Source organism: Panulirus ornatus, chromosome 64 (genome assembly GCF_036320965.1).
Source record: "Panulirus ornatus isolate Po-2019 chromosome 64, ASM3632096v1, whole genome shotgun sequence".
In the NCBI taxonomy this organism is placed as follows: Eukaryota; Metazoa; Arthropoda; class Malacostraca; order Decapoda; family Palinuridae; genus Panulirus; species Panulirus ornatus.
The window spans coordinates 10,775,297-10,796,568 of NC_092287.1; the positions used below are offsets into that span (position 1 = coordinate 10,775,297).

The 21,272-nt window shown below is 43.2% G+C and overlaps 1 protein-coding gene across 1 annotated transcript in view; it reads right to left on the bottom strand.

Moving 5' to 3' along the window:
- LOC139746291 (neural-cadherin-like) overlaps positions 1 to 21,272 on the bottom strand; it is a 169,988-nt gene that overhangs the window by 112,222 nt on the left and 36,494 nt on the right. Inside the window, 2 exon segments of the mRNA XM_071657380.1 lie at positions 684 to 859; positions 6,976 to 7,209. Of these exon segments, the coding sequence (XP_071513481.1) occupies positions 684 to 859; positions 6,976 to 7,209 (410 nt within the window).

Here is a 21,272-nt window from a genome sequence, read left to right on the forward strand (position 1 = left end):
TGGTTGTGGCAGTCGGTCCATAGTCAACCCAGCTGTTCATCCACCCCTAGGGATTGGTTGATAAAATGAGTACCTGGCTCAGGATAGTGTGTGTGTGTGTGTGTGTATACATGTGGCGTCCTAGCTTCGTTTCTTCGATGTATATCAACTGACTGTTATATTACTCTCTTGTGTCTCCCCTAATGATGTGATTATTACACGAAAGTGCACTTGGGAACTTATCGTGTTTCATCTTCCCTGTGGACTCATAGGAATATATATATATATATATATATATATATATATATATATATATATATATATATATATATATATATATATATATATATATATATATATCCTAGCCTAAGCCACGTAGTCATTTCATCGACCAACCTCTACGGGTGGATGAACAGCTGGGTTGACTGTGGACCGAGTACCGTAACCAGGATTCGAACCCATGCGCTTGTAGAATATTACTTTCAGAGGTAGATGTAAGATCTTGTAGAAGATGAAGTAGTCGACTGACTTAGGAGTAGATGAAGTGCTTATCTGATGGAATGAGTAGATAAGGAGGTTAGATGAGGGGGGTAGACTGACCCAGTAGATGAGGAGGGTAGACTGACCCGGTAGATGAGGAAGGTAGACTGACCCGGTAGATGAGGAAGGTAGACTGACCCGGTAGATGAGGAGGGTAGACTGACCCGGTAGAAGAAGTAGTTGGAGGTGTCGTGGTCGGCGGTGGAGACCTGGAGGAGGGTGTCGTTCCTGGGGGCTCCGTGGCCCCAGGTCTCGTCCACCTCCACCTGCCACAGGTCGCGGGTCAGGCGAGGCGAGTTGTCGTTCACGTCCACCAGACGCACCACCACTGTACCCGTACCTGGAGTGAGAGAGAGAGAGAGAGAGAGAGAGAGAGAGAGAGAGAGAGAGAGAGAGAGAGAGAGAGAGAGAGAGAGAGAGAGAGAGAGAAAATCTTAATTATTATCACAGTGTCCACAACTGTAGATAGACAATATACTCTCTTACAGGCGATAGACATATATATATATATATATATATATATATATATATATATATATATATATATATATATATATATTTTTTTTTTTTTCTTTGTCGCTGTCTCCCGCGTTTGCGAGGTAGCGCAAGGAAACAGACGAAAGAAATGGCCCAACCCACCCCCATACACATGTATATACATACGTCCACACACGCAAATATACATACCTACACAGCTTTCCATGGTTTACCCCAGACGCTTCACATGCCCTGATTCAATCCACTGACAGCACGTCAACCCCGGTTTACCACATCGATCCAATTCACTCTATTCCTTGCCCTCCTTTCACCCTCCTGCATGTTCAGGCCCCGATCACACAAAATCTTTTTCACTCCATCTTTCCACCTCCAATCTGGTCTCCCACTTCTCCTCGTTCCCTCCACCTCCGACACATATATCCTCTTGGTCAATCTTTCCTCACTCATTCTCTCCATGTGACCAAACCATTTCAAAACACCCTCTTCTGCTCTCTCAACCACGCTCTTTTTATTTCCACACATCTCTCTTACCCTTACGTTACTTACTCGATCAAACCACCTCACACCACACACACACACACACACACACACACACACACACACACATATATATATATATATATATATATATATATATATATATATATATATATATATATATATATATATATACACTCGGTGATTCAGCGTTCCTACACTGTAGCTGTGAATCTTACGGCATTTTCATACACTGTATCTGCTGGTGACCCATACACCAGCTGTAGGTTTACGATGTACTGGGGTCGTAATTGTACTACATACGGCAGAAGTATATGTATAAACTAATCATCATAATGTGTAAGATAAGTTCCTGTATAAAAGAAAATCTTAGGATAAACATATACATACACATATAAATTCATATAAACCATATCTATAAAGCTATTACACAAAAGTAGACTCGTATAAACATTATCTATAAGAAGTTACTTCGAGTGAGGTGATGTAATTCTTCTCTAACAAGACTGTTGATGGAGGGGAATGATTTACCAGTAAGAATAGTTGAAAGAAGCCGATATATACGTTTCTCAAAGTTCACTACGAACATCATTCGCTCGTCTCCTTAGATAGAATGATCATAGGTATTTCCCATTAAGCCACTTGCTTGCCACTTCACTCTACAGGAAGGAGACTGTGTGTGTATATAGTCTCTCCCACTGCCAGAGACACAGCCTTGCATTGGACCCCATTGGTAGACTAAAATTCACATTCCTATGTATTTCTTTGCAGAGACTTGCATGTTATCCCATGGCATTACCTGCCCACTCACCTCACTACCTGCCTAGTCATCGAAACCTCATTCATCCAAAGGTACAGCCACATGAAAATGTGATCTCATACAAACATACACACACACACACACACACACACACACACACACACATGAATACACCTGAAAACAATTAATGCACACAGGGATGTAAGAGAATAGCAATGAGTATCTTGGGCGACTTTGCCATGAGGCAGGACTGGTGCCTGGCATCCGATGCATGAGAGAGAGAGAGAGAGAGAGAGAGAGAGAGAGAGAGAGAGAGAGAGAGAGAGAGAGAGAGAGAGAGAGAGAGAGGCACCTCTGCATGAGACATCTCCTTCTACATCTCAGAGCAGCTGCAAACCTCGGCGAATCCTCCAAGTTATTACTCTTATCAAAGTGACTTTTGGGGGGGAAAAAAAGAGAGAAAGAGAAAAGAGGAAGAAGAACGCACTTCACAAGCTGACCCCTGGGTTGTGCGGGAGGCTGAGCCCAACTTTCACACGTACATCACTCGAAACTTCCGGGAATTTCAGTCGTAATGTTCTCTTGTTTATCAGACTTGTGAGCAGCTCTGACTCTCACCGCCTGATGCGGGCGCCCAGTGTCTTTGTGCACCTGGTGTAAGCCTTGCCCGCGACATACTGTACACACACACACACACACACACACACACACACACACACACACACACGTTGGCCGTGAGTCATAAGGGGCCCGCGTGCATGGGGGGTCGTGATTCTGGGCGTGGTGGTCGGCCTACACCCACCCCGGATGTTCATCCTCGAGTCTGGTCGAACAACGACTACCCGGTTTAGGCTAGGGTATTTTTGCGTACGTTCATACATACGGAGGAATGAATAAACTGTACGTATATTCCAGGATGAGCGACGAGGGAAGGCAAGTGTATAATTCTCTCGCTGTAACACACACACACACACACACACACACACACACACACACACACACACATACACAGCACACAGCACAGTAGGATAAGATAAGAGGGACAGAGATAATTTCTAAAGATGATTGGGCACAAGCAGAAGAAAATTATAATCTTCATACATTCATCCGGTGTAAACTGTCCGTTTAAGAGAGGCTACTTAGGCTAAGGAATTGAAGGTGAAGTCTTGTAAAAGGAAGATGCAAGGATATGTGATGAACCGAATGACAATTTCGAAAGCGTTTTCACAGTGGACGGGATCATATCCCCCAAGACTAGTAAAATGGAATGGGGTGGACGTCTTAGAAAGCAGTGGAGAGACATCACCAGAGTTCAAAAGGGTTTCGACCCATACAGAGCTCATGGTCCTGATGAGATTTCATCACATATGCTGAAGATGTGCTGAGATACACTTGACAAACCTCCTGAAACACTGTTCAAGTGTCAATGGAGAATAGCAAAGTGCCAAAGGTGTGGAAAAGGAGCAATCGTCGTGTTTATTGATACGAAAGGAGACTGAGAAGAGGCGCTCAACTGAAGTCACTTTCACTGACAAGTGTACTTTATAAAGTACTGAAGATGATGACCAAAGAATGGCAATGAACGACTTTCTGTAGAGGAGAAATTACCATGGCGAGAGACAACACTACTTTTAGGGAAAAGTGGCAAGGCATAACGCGTCTCATAGATTTCTACGAGAGAGTGAGCTCTGTATTGGACTGTTTGTATCTGGACTGCAAGAAAGCATATGACACCATACCATATGGGAAGCCAACCCGGGTGCGAACCCTGGTCCTGGCAGTCGGACAACAGCCAACCCAGGTGTTCATCCACCTTCGTGTCTGGTCGATAAACGGGTGCCTGTCTTAGGCTGGTGTGTGTGTGTGTGTGTGTGTGTGTGTGTGTGTGTGTGTGTGTGTGTGTGTTCACATAAAAGTAAAGACATGATACATATATACAAGATAAAGACAAGGGATAATATGTGTGTAAGTCTCTCTCCTCGTAACACACGAAGAGCAATCGCAAATAGTAATCACAAACATGAGGATGAGACACAACGAAAAATAGCCTCGACATGAATATCATCAAGCGCGATATAAGATACTGGAATCTATATGTGAGAGGGATTAGGGAGTAAACATTGTTCGAAACCTCCTTATGGAAACAGTGAGGGAGAACAAATGTCTGCTGGCAGATAATAGACTTGCATATATATCTCTATGGATCTGGTAATAGTTAGCAAATCCCTCACATCCTACATGAGGCCAAATCTAGAATGTGCTTCTCAAGTATGGTCACCGCACTTACAGACGCACAGAGAACTGACAGAGAAAGTCTAGAAGAGGGCAACAAAGATGGTAACAGAATTAAGAATAGTGAGCCACAGGGAAAGGCAAGAAGCCTTGAATATGTTCACTTAGGAGGAGATGAGTTAGGGGTGACTTGATCACAAACCTGAGGTTTTTAAACCGGCTTGATGAAGCAGACAGTAAACAAGTTTTCTAAACGTGCAAGGAAAGAACTACTTGAGGCTATAAAGTGAAATTAAGTAGGAAACTCTTGAGGACAGATGATTGGAAGGAACTTTATGGTGTAAGAGCAGTAGACGGACGGGACAAATTGAGTTATGATACTGTGAATGTGAACAATGTACAGAAGTTAACAAGTAGTATGATGGGGCCCCAAGAATGTAGACATTCCTCTCTATATAGATAGTACAAATGTCTATTAAGAAATAGGTAATCACACACACACACACACACACACACTCGTCAATGTACGAGCAAGAAACATACGAGCACACACACACACACACACACGGTCATATATACACACAAACACACTTGGACTTATGGAATAACAATTTCTCAACGTCTCACGTCCTTCGTTGCTGGTATAACCTCGTTTTCCCAGAGACAGTTCAAGTTGTCAATCTTCATAAGTCTCCCCCAGAACTTCGGTGATCGCTTCTCCAAACAATTGAAATCTCTCTCTCACGATTTCTTTCAAAACTTATCCCCGGGAAAATATAGGTCATCTCGGCGCGTCCTCTCACTTGGAAAGTGTGCGGGTTCGTCAACCCTGCAGGATAAACGCATATGATGGTCAGGGGAGGGCATGTGATACTTACAAATCGTAAATTAGTGAATATCTTGAGAATTATCCACTCCCTTTTTTTAATTCATGGTCTGGAAACTTGGCTTCCTACGCCAGGAAAATCCATAACGCTGCTCCTTCTCTGAAACACACATTATCATCGGGTGGCATCGCAAAAGTAGATCACTTCCAGTTAACTTACGAAAGCATTAGATGGTGTTCCAAGACCCAGCCACTTAGGATAAGTTAAGAGGATAAAAAGAAAAAGGATTGTCCCTGAGTACGGCCAACTATAAGGTCGAAGGAACTTAAAAACTCGAGGGAAAGATAGTCTCTGAGTAAGGCTAACTTTAAGGTCGAAAGAACTTAAAAACTCGAGGGAAAGACAGTATGACAGAAAATGTTAGCAAAATAAATATAAAGGTTTTATTACAATGGACAAAGATATATATAACAGCCATGTGGACCACTCAGGATATTACTGATATAATCACAACCATATCAATACCCTGCTCTTCCTTAATCCTCCTGACGCAGTCCTCCAGCTGGGGATGTGCCTGGAGGATGGCCCCTTCTCTAGGGAGATCTAGTGCGGCTCCTGAGGATGGAGGGACTTAATGATGGAGGGATCTTCCCTCCCGTCTCTTCCCTCCACTCGTAGCGTCCTGTTCACCATCACCACACAAAAACCAGCCTGGCCAACGACCACATTCTGAACTCTAGACTGGCCAGCTGGCAGGCCTCATCATGACCCCCTGTCCAGCTGGTTAACCTCACCATGACCCCCTGGCTAGCTGGCAGGCCTCACCATGGCCCCTAGCCAGCTGGAAGGCCTCATCATGACCCCCTGGCCAGCTGGTTAACCTCATTATGACCCCTAGCCAGCTGGCAGGCCTTATCATGACCCCTGTCCAGCTGGTTAACCTTACCATGACCCCCTGGCTAGCTGGCAGGCCTCACCATGGCCCCTAGCCAGCTGGAAGGCCTCATCATGACCCCTGTCCAGCTGGTTAACCTTACCATGCATGACCCCTGGCTAGCTGGCAGGCCTCACCATGGCCCCTAGCCAGCTGGCAGGCCTCATCATGACCCCCTGGCCAGCTGGTTAACCTTACCATGACCCCCTGGCTAGCTGGCAGGCCTCACCATGGCCCCTAGCCAGCTGGAAGGCCTCATCATGACCCCCTGGCCAGCTGGTTAACCTCATTATGACCCCTAGCCAGCTGGCAGGCCTTATCATGATCGTGGATAGGTGGGTAACTTCACTATGACCCCTGGCCAGATGGTTAACCTCACCATGATATCTGGCCAGCTGGTAGGTCTCACCAGAACACCTGGCCAGCTGGTTGACCTCACCATGACCTCCTCCTTGGTTCTGTTGCCAGACCCCTAGTGCGACACCTTTCTAGTTGGCAGACCCTCACTACGACCCCCTGGCCAGGTGGCAGACTCCCACACTACGACCCCCTGGCCAGGTGGCAGACTCCCACACTACGACCCCCTGGCCAGAAGGCAGACCCACACTACGACCCCTTGGCCAGCTGGGAGACCCTCACTGTGACCCCCTGGCCAGCTGGCAGACCCCCACACTACGACCCCTTAGCCAGGTGGCAGACAGACTCACCCTTGAGGCCGCCGCCGTCTGTGGCCACCACCTGGATGTGGTACTCGGGCGTGGTCTCGCGGTCGAGGCAGCAGACGGCGGTGCGGACGAGGCCGGTCTCGGGGTGGACGGCGAAGATGGCCTGGCCGGAGCGCTCGTCTACCACGTTCTTCTCGATCGAGTAGGTGAGGTGGGCGTTGGTGCCTTCCTGCTGGTCGTCTGCGTCCCACGCCCACACCACGCCCGCCGACAGGTCTGTGTGAGGGAGGGAGGAACAAGAGAAGGTCAGTATTTACAATAGTCATCCCTGAACTTACAAGTGAAAACGAAATACTTGTGATAAAGTATTAAAAGTGTAAGCGTTAACCTCAGCTTCATTTCAAGCCTACTTATGAACGTCACTTATGAAGTGTAGTAAATATACAAGACATTCATCAAATATACTTAATTTGTAAAGTAAATGGTACTTAATCACCGTAGGCCATTCATTCTAGGGCCCTCCGTGGTGTTTAGCGGTTAGCGTTACTGACCTATGAGTCACCATGGGCCAGCCCAGGGTCGGACCCGTATAGGTTCGAATCCTGGCAATGGTAGTCAGACTATACCCAACCCAGGCGTTGATCCTGGGTACCTGGCTGAGGCTGGTGTGTGTGTGTGTGTGTGTGTGTGTGTGTGTGTGTGTGTCACAGTAAACCATGCACTAGGAAGCAGTAGCAACACAACTCACGTCTGTTGCACCAGTCATCCAAAATTGTTTCTTATTAACAATCATTCTTATTAACAATTAACAATTATCTTTAATCAGCAATTATTTTTTATATACAATCATTTCTTAGCAACAATTATTTATCAACAATTATTTCTCATTAACAATCATTTCTTATTAACAATTATCTCTTATCAACAATTATGTCTTATTAACAATTATTTCTTATTAACAATTATCTCTTATCAACAATTATGTCTTATGAACAATCATTTCTTATTAACAATTATCTCTTATCAACAATTATGTCTTATTAACAATTATTTCTTATTAACAATTATCTCTTATCAACAATTATGTCTTATGAACAATCATTTCTTATTAACAATTATCTCTTATCAACAATTATGTCTTATTAACAATTATTTCTTATTAACAATTCTTATTAACAATCATATCTTATTAACAATTATTTCTTATTAACAATCATTTCTTATTAACAATTATCTCTTATCAACAATTATGTCTTATTAACAATCATTTCTTATTAACAATTCTTATTAACAATCATATCTTATTAACAATTATTTCTTATTAACAATTCTTATTAACAATCATATCTTATTAACAATTATTTCTTATTAACAATCATTTCTTATTAACAATTATCTCTTATCAACAATTATGTCTTATTAACAATTATTTCTTATTAACAATTATCTCTTATCAACAATTATGTCTTATTAACAATTATTTCTTATTAACAATTCTTATTAACAATCATATCTTATTAACAATTATTTCTTATTAACAATCATTTCTTATTAACAATTATCTCTTATCAACAATTATGTCTTATTAACAATTATTTCTTATTAACAATTATCTCTTATCAACAATTATGTCTTATTAACAATTATTTCTTATTAACAATTCTTATTAACAATCATATCTTATTAACAATTATTTCTTATTAACAATCATTTCTTATTAACAATTATCTCTTATCAACAATTATTTCTCATTAACAATCATTTCTTATTAACAATTATTTCTTATTAACAACTATTTCTTATTAACAATTATTTCTTATGAACAATTATTTCTTATTAACAAAATCTGATAAAGAAATATAAGAGACTAAGTGAACGGATGATGATTAACTGAAAAGCGTAAATTATCAAAATGACATTATCGATAAATACGTTCACGTTATCAATAAATATATTTATGTAGCTTGACACTGTACGCCTTCTACAAGCACGTGACAATGTAAGGCTTGTAATTAGTAAATGGTCATTAATTTTCACGTGACAATGTAAGGCTTGTAATTAGTAAATGGTCGTTGAAAATTTCCCATACAATCAAGCCACCTGAACCACCAGCTTACCGCTCTAGAACAAGGTTTTATGAAAAGTTTTCTGTGGGGGAAAATTAAGGTCAGCTCGCCACCAGCTGCATCTGGGGGTGTCATCAACACCCAGGAGTGCGCTGCAACGTCATATCTTCCATTATATGCCAAATGACAGCTCCTTCAGAGTTACTGTATCACTGTATTCCCCAAATGACAGCTCCTTCACAGTCACTGTATTCCCCAAATGACAGCTCCTTCAGAGTTACTGTATCACTGTATTCCTCAAATTACAGCTCCTTCAGAGTTACTGTATCACTGTATTCCTCAAATTACAGCTCCTTCAGAGTCACTGTATCACTGTATTCCTCAAATTACAGCTCCTTCAGAGTCACTGTATCAATGTATTCCCCAAATTACAGCTCCTTCAGAGTTACTGTATCACTGTATTCCCCAAATTACAGCTCCTTCAGAGTCACTGTATCACTGTATTCCCCAAATTACAGCTCCTTCAGAGTTACTGTATCACTGTATTCCCCAAATTACAGCTCCTTCAGAGTTACTGTATCACTGTATTCCCCAAATTACAGCTCCTTCAGAGTCACTGTATCACTGTATTCTCCAAATTACAGCTCCTTCAGAGTCGCTGTATCACTGTATTCTCCAAATTACAGCTCCTTCAGAGTCGCTGTATCACTGTATTCCCCAAATTACAGCTCCTTCAGAGTCACTGTATCACTGTATTCTCCAAATTACAGCTCCTTCAGATTCACTGTATCACTGTATTCCCCAAATTACAGCTCCTTCAGAGTCACTGTATCACTGTATTCCCCAAATGACAGCTCCTTCAGAGTCACTGTATCACTGTATTCCCCAAATTACAGCTCCTTCAGAGTCGCTGTATCACTGTATTCCCCAAATTACAGCTCCTTCAGAGTCGCTGTATCACTGTATTCCCCAAATGACAGCTCCTTCAGAGTCGCTGTATCACTGTATTCCCCAAATGACAGCTCCTTCAGAGTCGCTGTATCACTGTATTCTCCAAATTACAGCTCCTTCAGAGTCGCTGTATCACTGTATTCCCCAAATTACAGCTCCTTCAGAGTCACTGTATCACTGTATTCCCCAAATTACAGCTCCTTCAGAGTCACTGTATCACTGTATTCCCCAAATTACAGCTCCTTCAGAGTCACTGTATCACTGTATTCCCCAAATTACAGCTCCTTCAGAGTCGCTGTATCACTGTATTCCCCAAATTACAGCTCCTTCAGAGTCACTGTATCACTGTATTCCCCAAATGACAGCTCCTTCAGAGTCACTGTATCACTGTATTCCCAAATGACAGCTCCTTCAGAGTCACTGTATCACTGTATTCCCCAAATGACAGCTCCTTCACAGTCACTGTATCACTGTATTCCTCAAATTACAGCTCCTTCAGAGTCACTGTATCACTGTATTCCCCAAATTACAGCTCCTTCAGATTTACTGTATCACTGTATTCCCCAAATGACAGCTCCTTCAGAGTCGCTGTATCACTGTATTCCCCAAATGACAGCTCCTTCAGAGTCACTGTATCACTGTATTCCCCAAATTACAGCTCCTTCAGATTCACTGTATCACTGTATTCCCCAAATGACAGCTCCTTCAGAGTCACTGTATCACTGTATTCCCCAAATGACAGCTCCTTCAGAGTCGCTGTATCACTGTATTCCCCAAATGACAGCTCCTTCAGAGTCGCTGTATCACTGTATTCCCCAAATGACAGCTCCTTCAGAGTCACTGTATCACTGTATTCCCCTAATCACAGCTCCTTCAGAGTCACTGTATCACTGTATTCTCCAAATTACAGCTCCTTCAGAGTCAGTGTATCACTGTATTCCCCTAATTACAGCTCCTTCAGAGTCGCTGTATCACTGTATTCCCCAAATGACAGCTCCTTCAGAGTCACTGTATCACTGTATTCCCCTAATTACAGCTCCTTCAGAGTCACTGTATCACTGTATTCTCCAAATTACAGCTCCTTCAGAGTCACTGTATCACTGTATTCTCCAAATGACAGCTCCTTCAGAGTCACTGTATCACTGTTTTCCCCAAATGACAGCTCCTTCAGAGTCACTGTATCACTGTATTCCCCAAATTACAGCTCCCTCACAGTCACTGTATCACTGTATTCCCCAAATGACAGCTCCTTCAGAGTCACTGTATCACTGTATTCCCCAAATGACAGCTCCTTCACAGTCACTGTATCACTGTATTCTCCAAATTACAGCTCCTTCAGAGTCACTGTATCACTGTATTCCCCAAATGACAGCTCCTTCACAGTCACTGTATTCCCCAAATTACAGCTCCTTCACAGTCATTGTATCACTGTATTCCCCAAATGACAGCTCCTTCAGAGTCACTGTATCACTGTATTCCCCAAATGACAGCTCCTTCAGAGTCACTGTATCACTGTATTCCCCAAATTACAGCTCCTTCAGAGTCACTGTATCACTGTATTCCCCAAATGACAGCTCCTTCAGAGTCACTGTATCACTGTATTCCCCAAATTACAGCTCCTTCAGAGTCACTGTATCACTGTATTCCCCAAATTACAGCTCCTTCAGAGTCACTGTATCACTGTATTCCCCAAATGACAGCTCCTTCAGAGTCACTGTATCACTGTATTCCCCCTGTCGTCCAAGCTCTAGCAAATAAATGGAAAAGCCTTCGCCCGCCATACTTCACATACTACCTTTTCCCTAACTTGTAAACTATTCTGGGTAGAGAGGGGAAGGGGGACTCCTGGATGTTTCATAACAAATATTTGTTTTACAACTATGCACCATGACGGTCCAAGCAGTCCTGCAGTGCGAGCCACAAGTTTGCCCATCTCACAAGCCTCACGACTTAAACCAGAAGACATGAAGAGAGAAAAGAGATAATCTTCAGTCGTGTTCGGCGCCTTCAAGCGTTCGCCTAGTGTATCAACTGTGGCATCTTGAATGCTTCATTCTTCAAGGGAACGAAGCGCAATGGGTTAATCATCCACCAGATCCTGGTGAGGAACATTGATGTTGATCGCTGTGGAGTCCCGTAGGGCGTGCATCCATCGTGTCTTTCTCCTTGTCGCTGGGAGTCTACCAAGTTCACACGATTCACCAGAGGAGGACCAGGTGCTCTCATGAATATCCCATGTGATCTCGGACATGGTGCACGTCTTAAGGTCAAAGTCCCACAGGTTCGATAAGCTCTTCATACGGGACGAAATTTCAGAAGCTCGAGGCTCATTCTTTATTTGACACAACTCCAGCAGTCGCTTTGGTGGTGGGTAGGGACTCGACAGGTCTGCATATTTCTTCAAATTCGACAAAATAGTCTCAAGCTCTTCCCGCGAACCTTGGAAAGTCGAGTATAATATCTTACCCTCCACCATCAATTCACAAGACAAATAGGTGACCATTACCTCGGACACACGCATTAAGCAGCTGAAGAAAAAAAAAGAATGAAAAAGAAAAAGGGAAGCAATGTACCGATTTGTCCCACTTGTTTAGCAGACAATTTCCTTACTTACTTCAATGATACTGAGTAGGCTCGGTGGTCATGTCATGTCAGGAATGTTAGGTGTTCTTGATAAGCGGCAGGAGCTGCCGATATCTTTCATGCCGAGGGAGGTAAAGAATTCCTCTCTCCCGCGAGATATATGTTTGAAAACACTTCCTTGTTCCCGGCCTCCTGACATGTCAGCGCGGTGGAACCTCACTGTATTTTGTATCTTACTTCCTCCACGAACACTTCCCACGTCTCTTGGCCACCCCTTCCAACATGGTCTGTACTAGCAACACCTACTTGCCCACAAAGCGTCAATCTCTAGTATGATACTGCGAAGATTCACTACACGTTTGTCCATTCCTTTGTAAACTAACCAGTCAGCATTGTTGCCAATCACAACTGTTCCATCATCAAGTGCAACTGAACACCTTAAACCCTCCCTCACTCATTCACGAACGCCTGTGATAATATGTCACTTCAATTTGCGCCGCTATACAAATTAGCTGCCTTGAGTTTTTCAAGCATCGATAAATATTTACATCAATATTCAAGATGAAAGTCAGTGACCTGTAATTTCGTCCAAGAGCAACTCATACCATAGCTTTTTTTTTCATGCTAGCTCAGGCCCTAATTAAGGCCAATCTATTTACGATATATATATATATATATATATATATATATATATATATATATATATATATATATATATATATATATATATATTCTTTTTCTTCAAACTATTCGCTATTTCCCGCGTAAGCGAGGTATATATATATATATATATATATATATATATATATATATATATATATATATATATATATATATATATATATATATTATTTTTTTTATTATACTTTGTCGCTGTCTCCCGCGTTTGCGAGGTAGCGCAAGGAAACAGACGAAAGAAATGGCCCAACCCACCCCCATACACATGCACATACATACGTCCACACACGCAAATATACACACCTACACAGCTTTCCATGGTTTACCCCAGACGCTTCACATGCCTTGATTCAATCCACTGACAGCACGTCAACCACGGTATACCACATCGCTCCAATTTACTCTATTCCTTGCCCTCCTTTCACCCTCCTGCATGTTCAGGCCCCGATCACACAAAATCTTTTTCACTCCATCTTTCCACCTCCAATTTGGTCTCCCTCTTCTCCTCGTTCCCTCCACCTCCGACACATATATCCTCTTGGTCAATCTTTCCTCATTCATTCTCTCCATGTGCCCAAACCACTTCAAAACACCCTCTTCTGCTCTCTCAACCACGCTCTTTTTATTTCCACACATCTCTCTCACCCTTACGTTACTCACTCGATCAAACCACCTCACACCACATATTGTCCTCAAACATCTCATTTCTAGCACATCCATCCTCCTGCGCACAACTCTATCCATAGCCCACGCCTCGCAACCATACAACATTGTTGGAACCACTATTCCTTCAAACATACCCATTTTTGCTTTCCGAGATAATGTTCTCGACTTCCACACATTCTTCAAGGCCCCCAGAATTTTCGCCCCCTCCCCCACCCTATGATCCACTTCCGCTTCCATGGTTCCATCCGCTGCCAGATCCACTCCCAGATATCTAAAACACTTTACTTCCTCCAGTTTTTCTCCATTCAAACTCACCTCCCAATTGACTTGACCCTCAACCCTACTATACCTAATAACCTTGCTCTTTTTCACATTTACTCTTAACTTTCTTCTTCCACACACTTTACCAAACTCAGTCACCAGCTTCTGCAGTTTCTCACATGAATCAGCCACCAGCGCTGTATCATCAGCGAACAACAACTGACTCACTTCCCAAGCTCTCTCATCCCCAACAGACTTCATACTTGCCCCTCTTTCCAAAACTCTTGCATTTACCTCCCTAACAACCCCATCCATAAACAAATTAAACAACCATGGAGACATCACACACCCCTGCCGCAAACCTACATTCACTGAGAACCAATCACTTTCCTCTCTTCCTACACGTACACATGCCTTACATCCTCGATAAAAACTTTTCACTGCTTCTAACAACTTTCCTCCCACACCATATATTCTTAATACCTTCCACAGAGCATCTCTATCAACTCTATCATATGCCTTCTCCAGATCCATAAATGCTACATACAAATCCATTTGCTTTTCTAAGTATTTCTCACATACATTCTTCAAAGCAAACACCTGATCCACACATCCTCTACCACTTCTGAAACCACACTGCTCTTCCCCAATCTGATGCTCTGTACATGCCTTCACCCTCTCAATCAATACCCTCCCATATAATTTACCAGGAATACTCAACAAACTTATACCTCTGTAATTTGAGCACTCACTCTTATCCCCTTTGCCTTTGTACAATGGCACTATGCACGCATTCCGCCAATCCTCAGGCACCTCACCATGAGTCATACATACATTAAATAACCTTACCAACCAGTCAACAATACAGTCACCCCCTTTTTTAATAAATTCCACTGCAATACCATCCAAACCTGCTGCCTTGCCTTATATATATATATATATATATATATATATATATATATATATATATATATATATATATACTCTTGCCTGAGCTAGGAACCTATTTCATCGACTAAACCCTAGGGGTGGATGAACAGCTAGGTTGACTGTAGACCGACTGCCGCAACCAGGATTCGAACCAATGCGCTCGACCCTGAGCAGCCCATGAATACGTCACGGTCAGGAACGGTAACCGTTACACCACGGAGGTGAACTGGGGGCGATATAGAAGCGTGAAGGGACCACTTAATCAGGTTAATGAAGCGGTCGAAGTTAACCACGTCATGTGAGGCATGGCTCTAGATGGTAGGCTCTGGTTTCGGTTCATCGTTAACGAAAACTAGAGACTTGAATGTGTTGCCAGCGAGGTCTTTGCTCGGCTGCGTGAGTTGGTCGATTGTTTGGCCTTTAGGCCCATCAACAACCAGGCCGTCAACGTAAGCTACATCCACCACCGACCGAGAAATCTTCAATACCTTCTTCAGGTGTTAAAGATAATCAATTCTCAAACCACATACACTCTGGCCCTTCTTCGTCTGCGCTACCTGACGAAGGCAGACTAGGCATAAAATCGCCACGATACTTGGAAAGTAGGGCTTAGAAAGTTCTCATATATATAAACGAGAGAGGAAAAACAAAAACGTTCAATTAGCACAGTGGAACAAAGGATTAGATTTCTCATTACTCAAGCGCAGTGAGGAACGCAAGTGGATCAAAGGCTACGTGGCAGCTGGCATTAATAAGCTGGCAATAGCTGCTGTAATTGGTCTTTGGGTTCGTTAGAAACCCGTGCTACAGCCATTCCCAAGTAGGATCATACTCTGTGTTCAGCTGGTGACGAATCGAGTGTACCAGGTAAGGAAATGTTTCCAATTAAACTATTACGGTTCTCCATAGCTTAACCGACTGTACGTAAAAAGATAAAATTTCTTGAACTGAAAGCACAATTCGCAAATCTTTCGTCATTGTTCTCATAAAGGATTCTCTAGTGGAACACCAGTTTTCAATTACCAAACTTTCCTCCTTAAAGTTTCAAATGTATCGACCAATATGCATTCGGGTCTCATGAAGGAATTGGCCTTGGGCAAAGGACCGTGAATAGCATTATGATGTGGACAGAAGGAAGGTGCATCCAAAGGCTGGCGACTCACAACTCCTAAAAGTTCAGCTAAAATGCAAATAGAATTCTAAGTTCGAAGTTAAATTGATCCCTCACTTTTCATGGCCCGCACGAGTATGGGTGTGTAATGATATAGTGATAATAATAATGATAATAATAATAATAATAATAATAATAATAATAATAATAATAATGATAATAATGACAATAATGATAATAATAATAATAATAATAATAATAATAATAATAATAATAATAATAATAATAATAATAAAAATAATAACGATAATAATAATAATGGAAGTATCATTGAAGTTAGGAAGCAATAAGCTTGAAAACACACAGCTATCACAGATACTGCAGAACTGGGAGGTCATGACAGTAACTACTTCATTGATTATAAAACAGCTTAAAGTTGAGGCAGGGCTGGATATTTCCACACTTTGGATGAGCACATGAGTGAGGTACATCTAGATAGTCAGAGTGGCGATATACGGGAAGTTTTACTTAGTAAATACTATGGTTTATACATTAAGCGCTTAGGTGATCGAGTGATGAACAGTTATGTGTTGACTGAGTCACAGTATTATGGTAGATGATATACCACCCAGCTTAACTAAGAGAAAACTAAGCTGTTTACATTCTTAGTGATGAATTCGTTCACGAATTCGTTTATGACGTTCACAATGGTAGGTATATAACCGTTCTTACATCCGGTTGTAAGAGCTCTGGTTGGTACACGTCGATTCTGGTGACGGGTGTGGGGCGCCGGGAGTGGGAGGAGGAGGTCTCTGTGACGGGGGTGTGTAAGGGGAGGGTGAACCGGTTCAGCAAGACGAGGACGTCTTGTTACGTGGTGTAAGATGGACGAGGACGTCTTGTTACGTGGTGTAAGATGGACGAGGACGTCTTGTTACGTGGTGTAAGATGGGCACAGGATGATGTTGCATGCCCTGTTGCTACACTCTTACCAGCTGGTCACCTCTTTGTGGCTGTAAGGAAGGAGGGCCAATGAGGCGTAGGTGAGTGTGGGGAGAATGAAGATGGCTCAGATAGTCCTGAACTCAAAAGATGATGAGACGCCTTGTGTTCTCAGTCGGCCGAGGTGGTAGAGATAGTATGAGGAAGACTTGATAAGTGCTGACATGACTCTTCCAGTGACACCAAGATGTTTGAAGTCACTGACTACCCGGAGGACGTCAGGGTCTTGTGTGATGTTATGATTTGTGTCCCTCAGGGCGTCACTGATTAGGATGAAGAAGCAGAGCGGCCCCATCCTGGCGCCCTGTGGGACACTACAAGTGAGGGGTAGTAGGTGGAGATGGCCCCCTGAAGGCGGACGGCTTGGTGTCGCTCGGTCAGGAAGGCCACCAAACAGAAGACGAAACATCCCTGTAGTTCAAAGTCAATGGCTTCCTTTGTGTGTGTGTGTGTGTGTGTGTGTGTGTGTGTGTGTGTGTGTGTGTGTGTGTGTGTGTGTGTAATCATTATCTATTTGTAATTACCTACTTGCACTGTACAGGGAGGGAGTTTCACACCCTTGGGGCCCCCATCTTTACTTCATATAATCTTATAGAATTCTGCATACCGTTTGCACTAATCACAACACCTCATGTCACACGTCTACCACTCTTGTCAACAAGTTTCTTGCTTTATCTTACGCTATGTACTCTGGTTGTACTATCCCTACATCTTTCGAAGAACTGGCGAATCAAAACTATTAGACTAGACCATTTAGTCAGTGGCATTAAAGTACTTTCTACTATTCTAGCAAAGCTAATGATCTAACACCACGTTCGTTTTCATCTATACCTAAGAACTTGCAGGTTTCACAGTTGCTTTCTAGGATGTTATCAGTGACACGTCTATACCATGAAGGTCATACATAACATGTAATCCTACGATCCTTTTGACTACCACAGCAAACTCGAGCACAGTCCCCAGGACCATCTATAATGGTCAGGGGTGAGGCAGAAGGTGTTCAGGCAGAGACATTCAGGTAAGGTGTTGAGGGACTCGAGGGACGGAGGAACAGCACTGCTGCCTCCCTCCCTCAGATGTCCTCATGCAAGAGACAAGGATCCAACACCTGACGAGCACCTCTGAGCCCCTGCTGCTGTCGTCTCTCTAGTCATGGGGTCCTACAGGAATCTACTGACGACCACAATATTTGATACGATAACATCACTGTGGAGAGCAGCGTACATTTGAGATTAGTATGTTCTCTTCTCAAGCTTTATGATGAGCGCAGGTTTATTCTTTTTCTGCATTAGTTCACCTTTTTCTGCGCAGCGAGGTAGCGTCAGGAATAGTAGGGAAATGGCCTCATGTAAACTGATTAGCGTCAGGTTAAAAAGGAGGTTAATAGTAGCGGTAGTGTACAGGGAAGGAGGTTTGCCGGAACTGTATAGGTCGTGTGAGAGATGTACAAGAATTACACAAAGGGAAATGAAGAACTTAGTGTGGGTGGCTGAACTAAAAATAACAAGTGAGGATACTGGGTTTTGTGAGCGTCGGTGTTGGGAAAGTTAGTATCAACATGTTGCATGGCTTCGCCTTAGTCTGTTGAGTGCATCCACTGCTGGCACACAGGAACTAGGTGGGTGGTGGTGTGTGCTCCGGCTTCTGCCGTGGGAGGTTTGAGGTCGATGTATAAGCGCCTCCCACCAATAAGCTGCTCACCCCATCCAGGGTAACAAGATACATAAGCCTTGTGTATCGTCACCGATGCAACTGTAGCTTGGTCTGTGGCGGTGGTGGCGGTGGTGTTTTCAAGGGCTGTCGGTCTTGAAGTTCGTTGGTCGGTTAGCTGATTAGGCCTCAGCCCTACCAACCGCTCGGGTCATTATGGGCCGTCAGCGTGAAGCTACGACATCCACTAAGAGAATTGAATCTTCAACCCCTCCTTCAGGTGTTGAACATTGATTCTGAGAACACATACTCTCTCTAATACTCTTAACACCTCCTTCAGGTGTTGAACATTGATTCTGAGAACACATACAATCTCTAATACTCTTAACACCTCCTTCAGGTGTTGAAGATCAATTCTAAGACCACATACACTCTCTAATACCCTTAACACCTCCTTCAGGTGTTGAAGATCAATTCTAAGACCACATACACTCTCTAATACCCTTAACACCTCCTTCAGGTGTTGAAGATCAATTCTAAGACCACATACACTCTCTAATACCCTTAACACCTCCTTCAGGTGTTGAAAATCAATTCTAAGACCATATACACTCTCTAATACCCTTAACACCTCCTTCAGGTGTTGAAAATCAATTCTAAGACCATATACACTCTCTAATACCTATGTTGAAGTGGCGCCGTATCTGATGTACACAAAGTGAAGGAGAGGTGATGTCACTACGTAGTGATCATAATCGTTCCACTCTCGTCTGTATGACAAGACTAGGCGAGGCTGATGGGTTATCTTCCGTACTTCGTATCACCTGTAATCAACTGCACTTAACGTAAATACTGTCAATATATCGCCAAATTAGAGCGTCTTCCCACATGTCTTTCTAAATCCCACTCCTGTACTGTGACTAAGTTCCAAAACATTTTAGTTTATATCTGTAGTAACGTACACACTGGGCAAAGGTGTTTCCTCCTCTATAGTATTTGAAGTCCAGGATAATGATCTTCACAAAATCTGATTCTTGAAAGGTTCTGATCCCTTCATATACGTGACGAATTGATTCCTCGTCTGAGTAGATTATATCTTACAGGGGTCTTAATCACCCCAGCAGGGGGTAAAACTCTACAACCTGGGGTGCTGGTTCTTCTTCCACTTTTCTCTCAGCCAGAGTAGAGGAAAATGCCTCCCTACCTTAACAGCAATCTTACTATCACCTCTTTTCAACCATCCGTTCTGTCCGCTGTGATGCTGGTGTTTCTCTCTCTCTCTCTCTCTCTCTCTCTCTCTCTCTCTCTCTCTCTGTGTGTGTGTGTGTATGTGTGTGTGTGTGTGTGTGTGTGTGTGTGTGTGTGTGTGTGTGTGTGTCCCAGCCAATCAGAGCTTGTGTGAGGTACCACCCACACGAGTATTCAACGCTGTGATATTTCTTTGTTTCCTGGTACTGCTGAGCTCAGGAACTCCCTCTCTTACTTCTTCTTTCCCTCTTCTGATAATCTCTCAACCTTTACGATTCAGGTCTACGGCTAAATTTCTTCTATATTCTTTTCCTCAAATTCTTCCTTTTCTCTTCATTTCATCGAGAGAGCCATGGCTGGGCCACATTTCTGCCCGTGTCATGTTTGCGACAACGGATAACGAAAGCAAAGTCCACTTCTGTTACCCTCAAGTTTTAAGAATCTCCGTCGCTCAAAGATTTCTGTGGCGCACTCGATAAACATATGGGAAGTTAAGTGGTCGAGTTCAGTAAAATTGCCTTTTCTGGGAACTCCATAGGGATCTTTTGGGATACAAATCGATCCCGTGAGACTCCAAGCCTCTCGAGTAGTGGACACAGCTGATTTCCCGTGAAGACTAAGAGCCGAGGTTGGTGATAAGCCTCCTCCCTACACCACACCGTTAACAGCTATGTGTAGACAGGAGCTTGTGGTGGCGAGCCTCCCCGAACCACACTGTCAACAGCTCTGCGTAAGGCAGGCTGTCAACATGGCTTAGTCCAAAAGGCTGGTTTGGTGGGCAGTGTGGAGAGAAAGAAGCTGGATCTATGACGTAGAGTATGTATAGTGCTGAGAGGATGTGTGGGTGAAAGATCTGAAAAGTAATTGATATAGCGAGTGATACGTGGAAGTGCAGTGAGTGTAGTGAACTGGTTACAGTGTGGTGAGGGTAGTATAGAAATATACAGTAAAGATAGTTCGGGCACAAGGCTCCGTAGAAGAGTGATCTGGCGAGTACAGTGGGAGAAGGTGTGGCTGAAGGGACTGTGAGAGCGGTATAGTGTGTGGGTATAGTACAGGAGGTGCGTGTGAGGGAGGTGGCTATCAGTAGGTAATGTGAGAGGTAATGTATTGGGGCGGGGTTTGAGTAGGGAAGATGTGGAGGTCTTGTGTGAAGGGTGGCGTTAAGAGCTAGCTTACGTAGGGGAACTGTA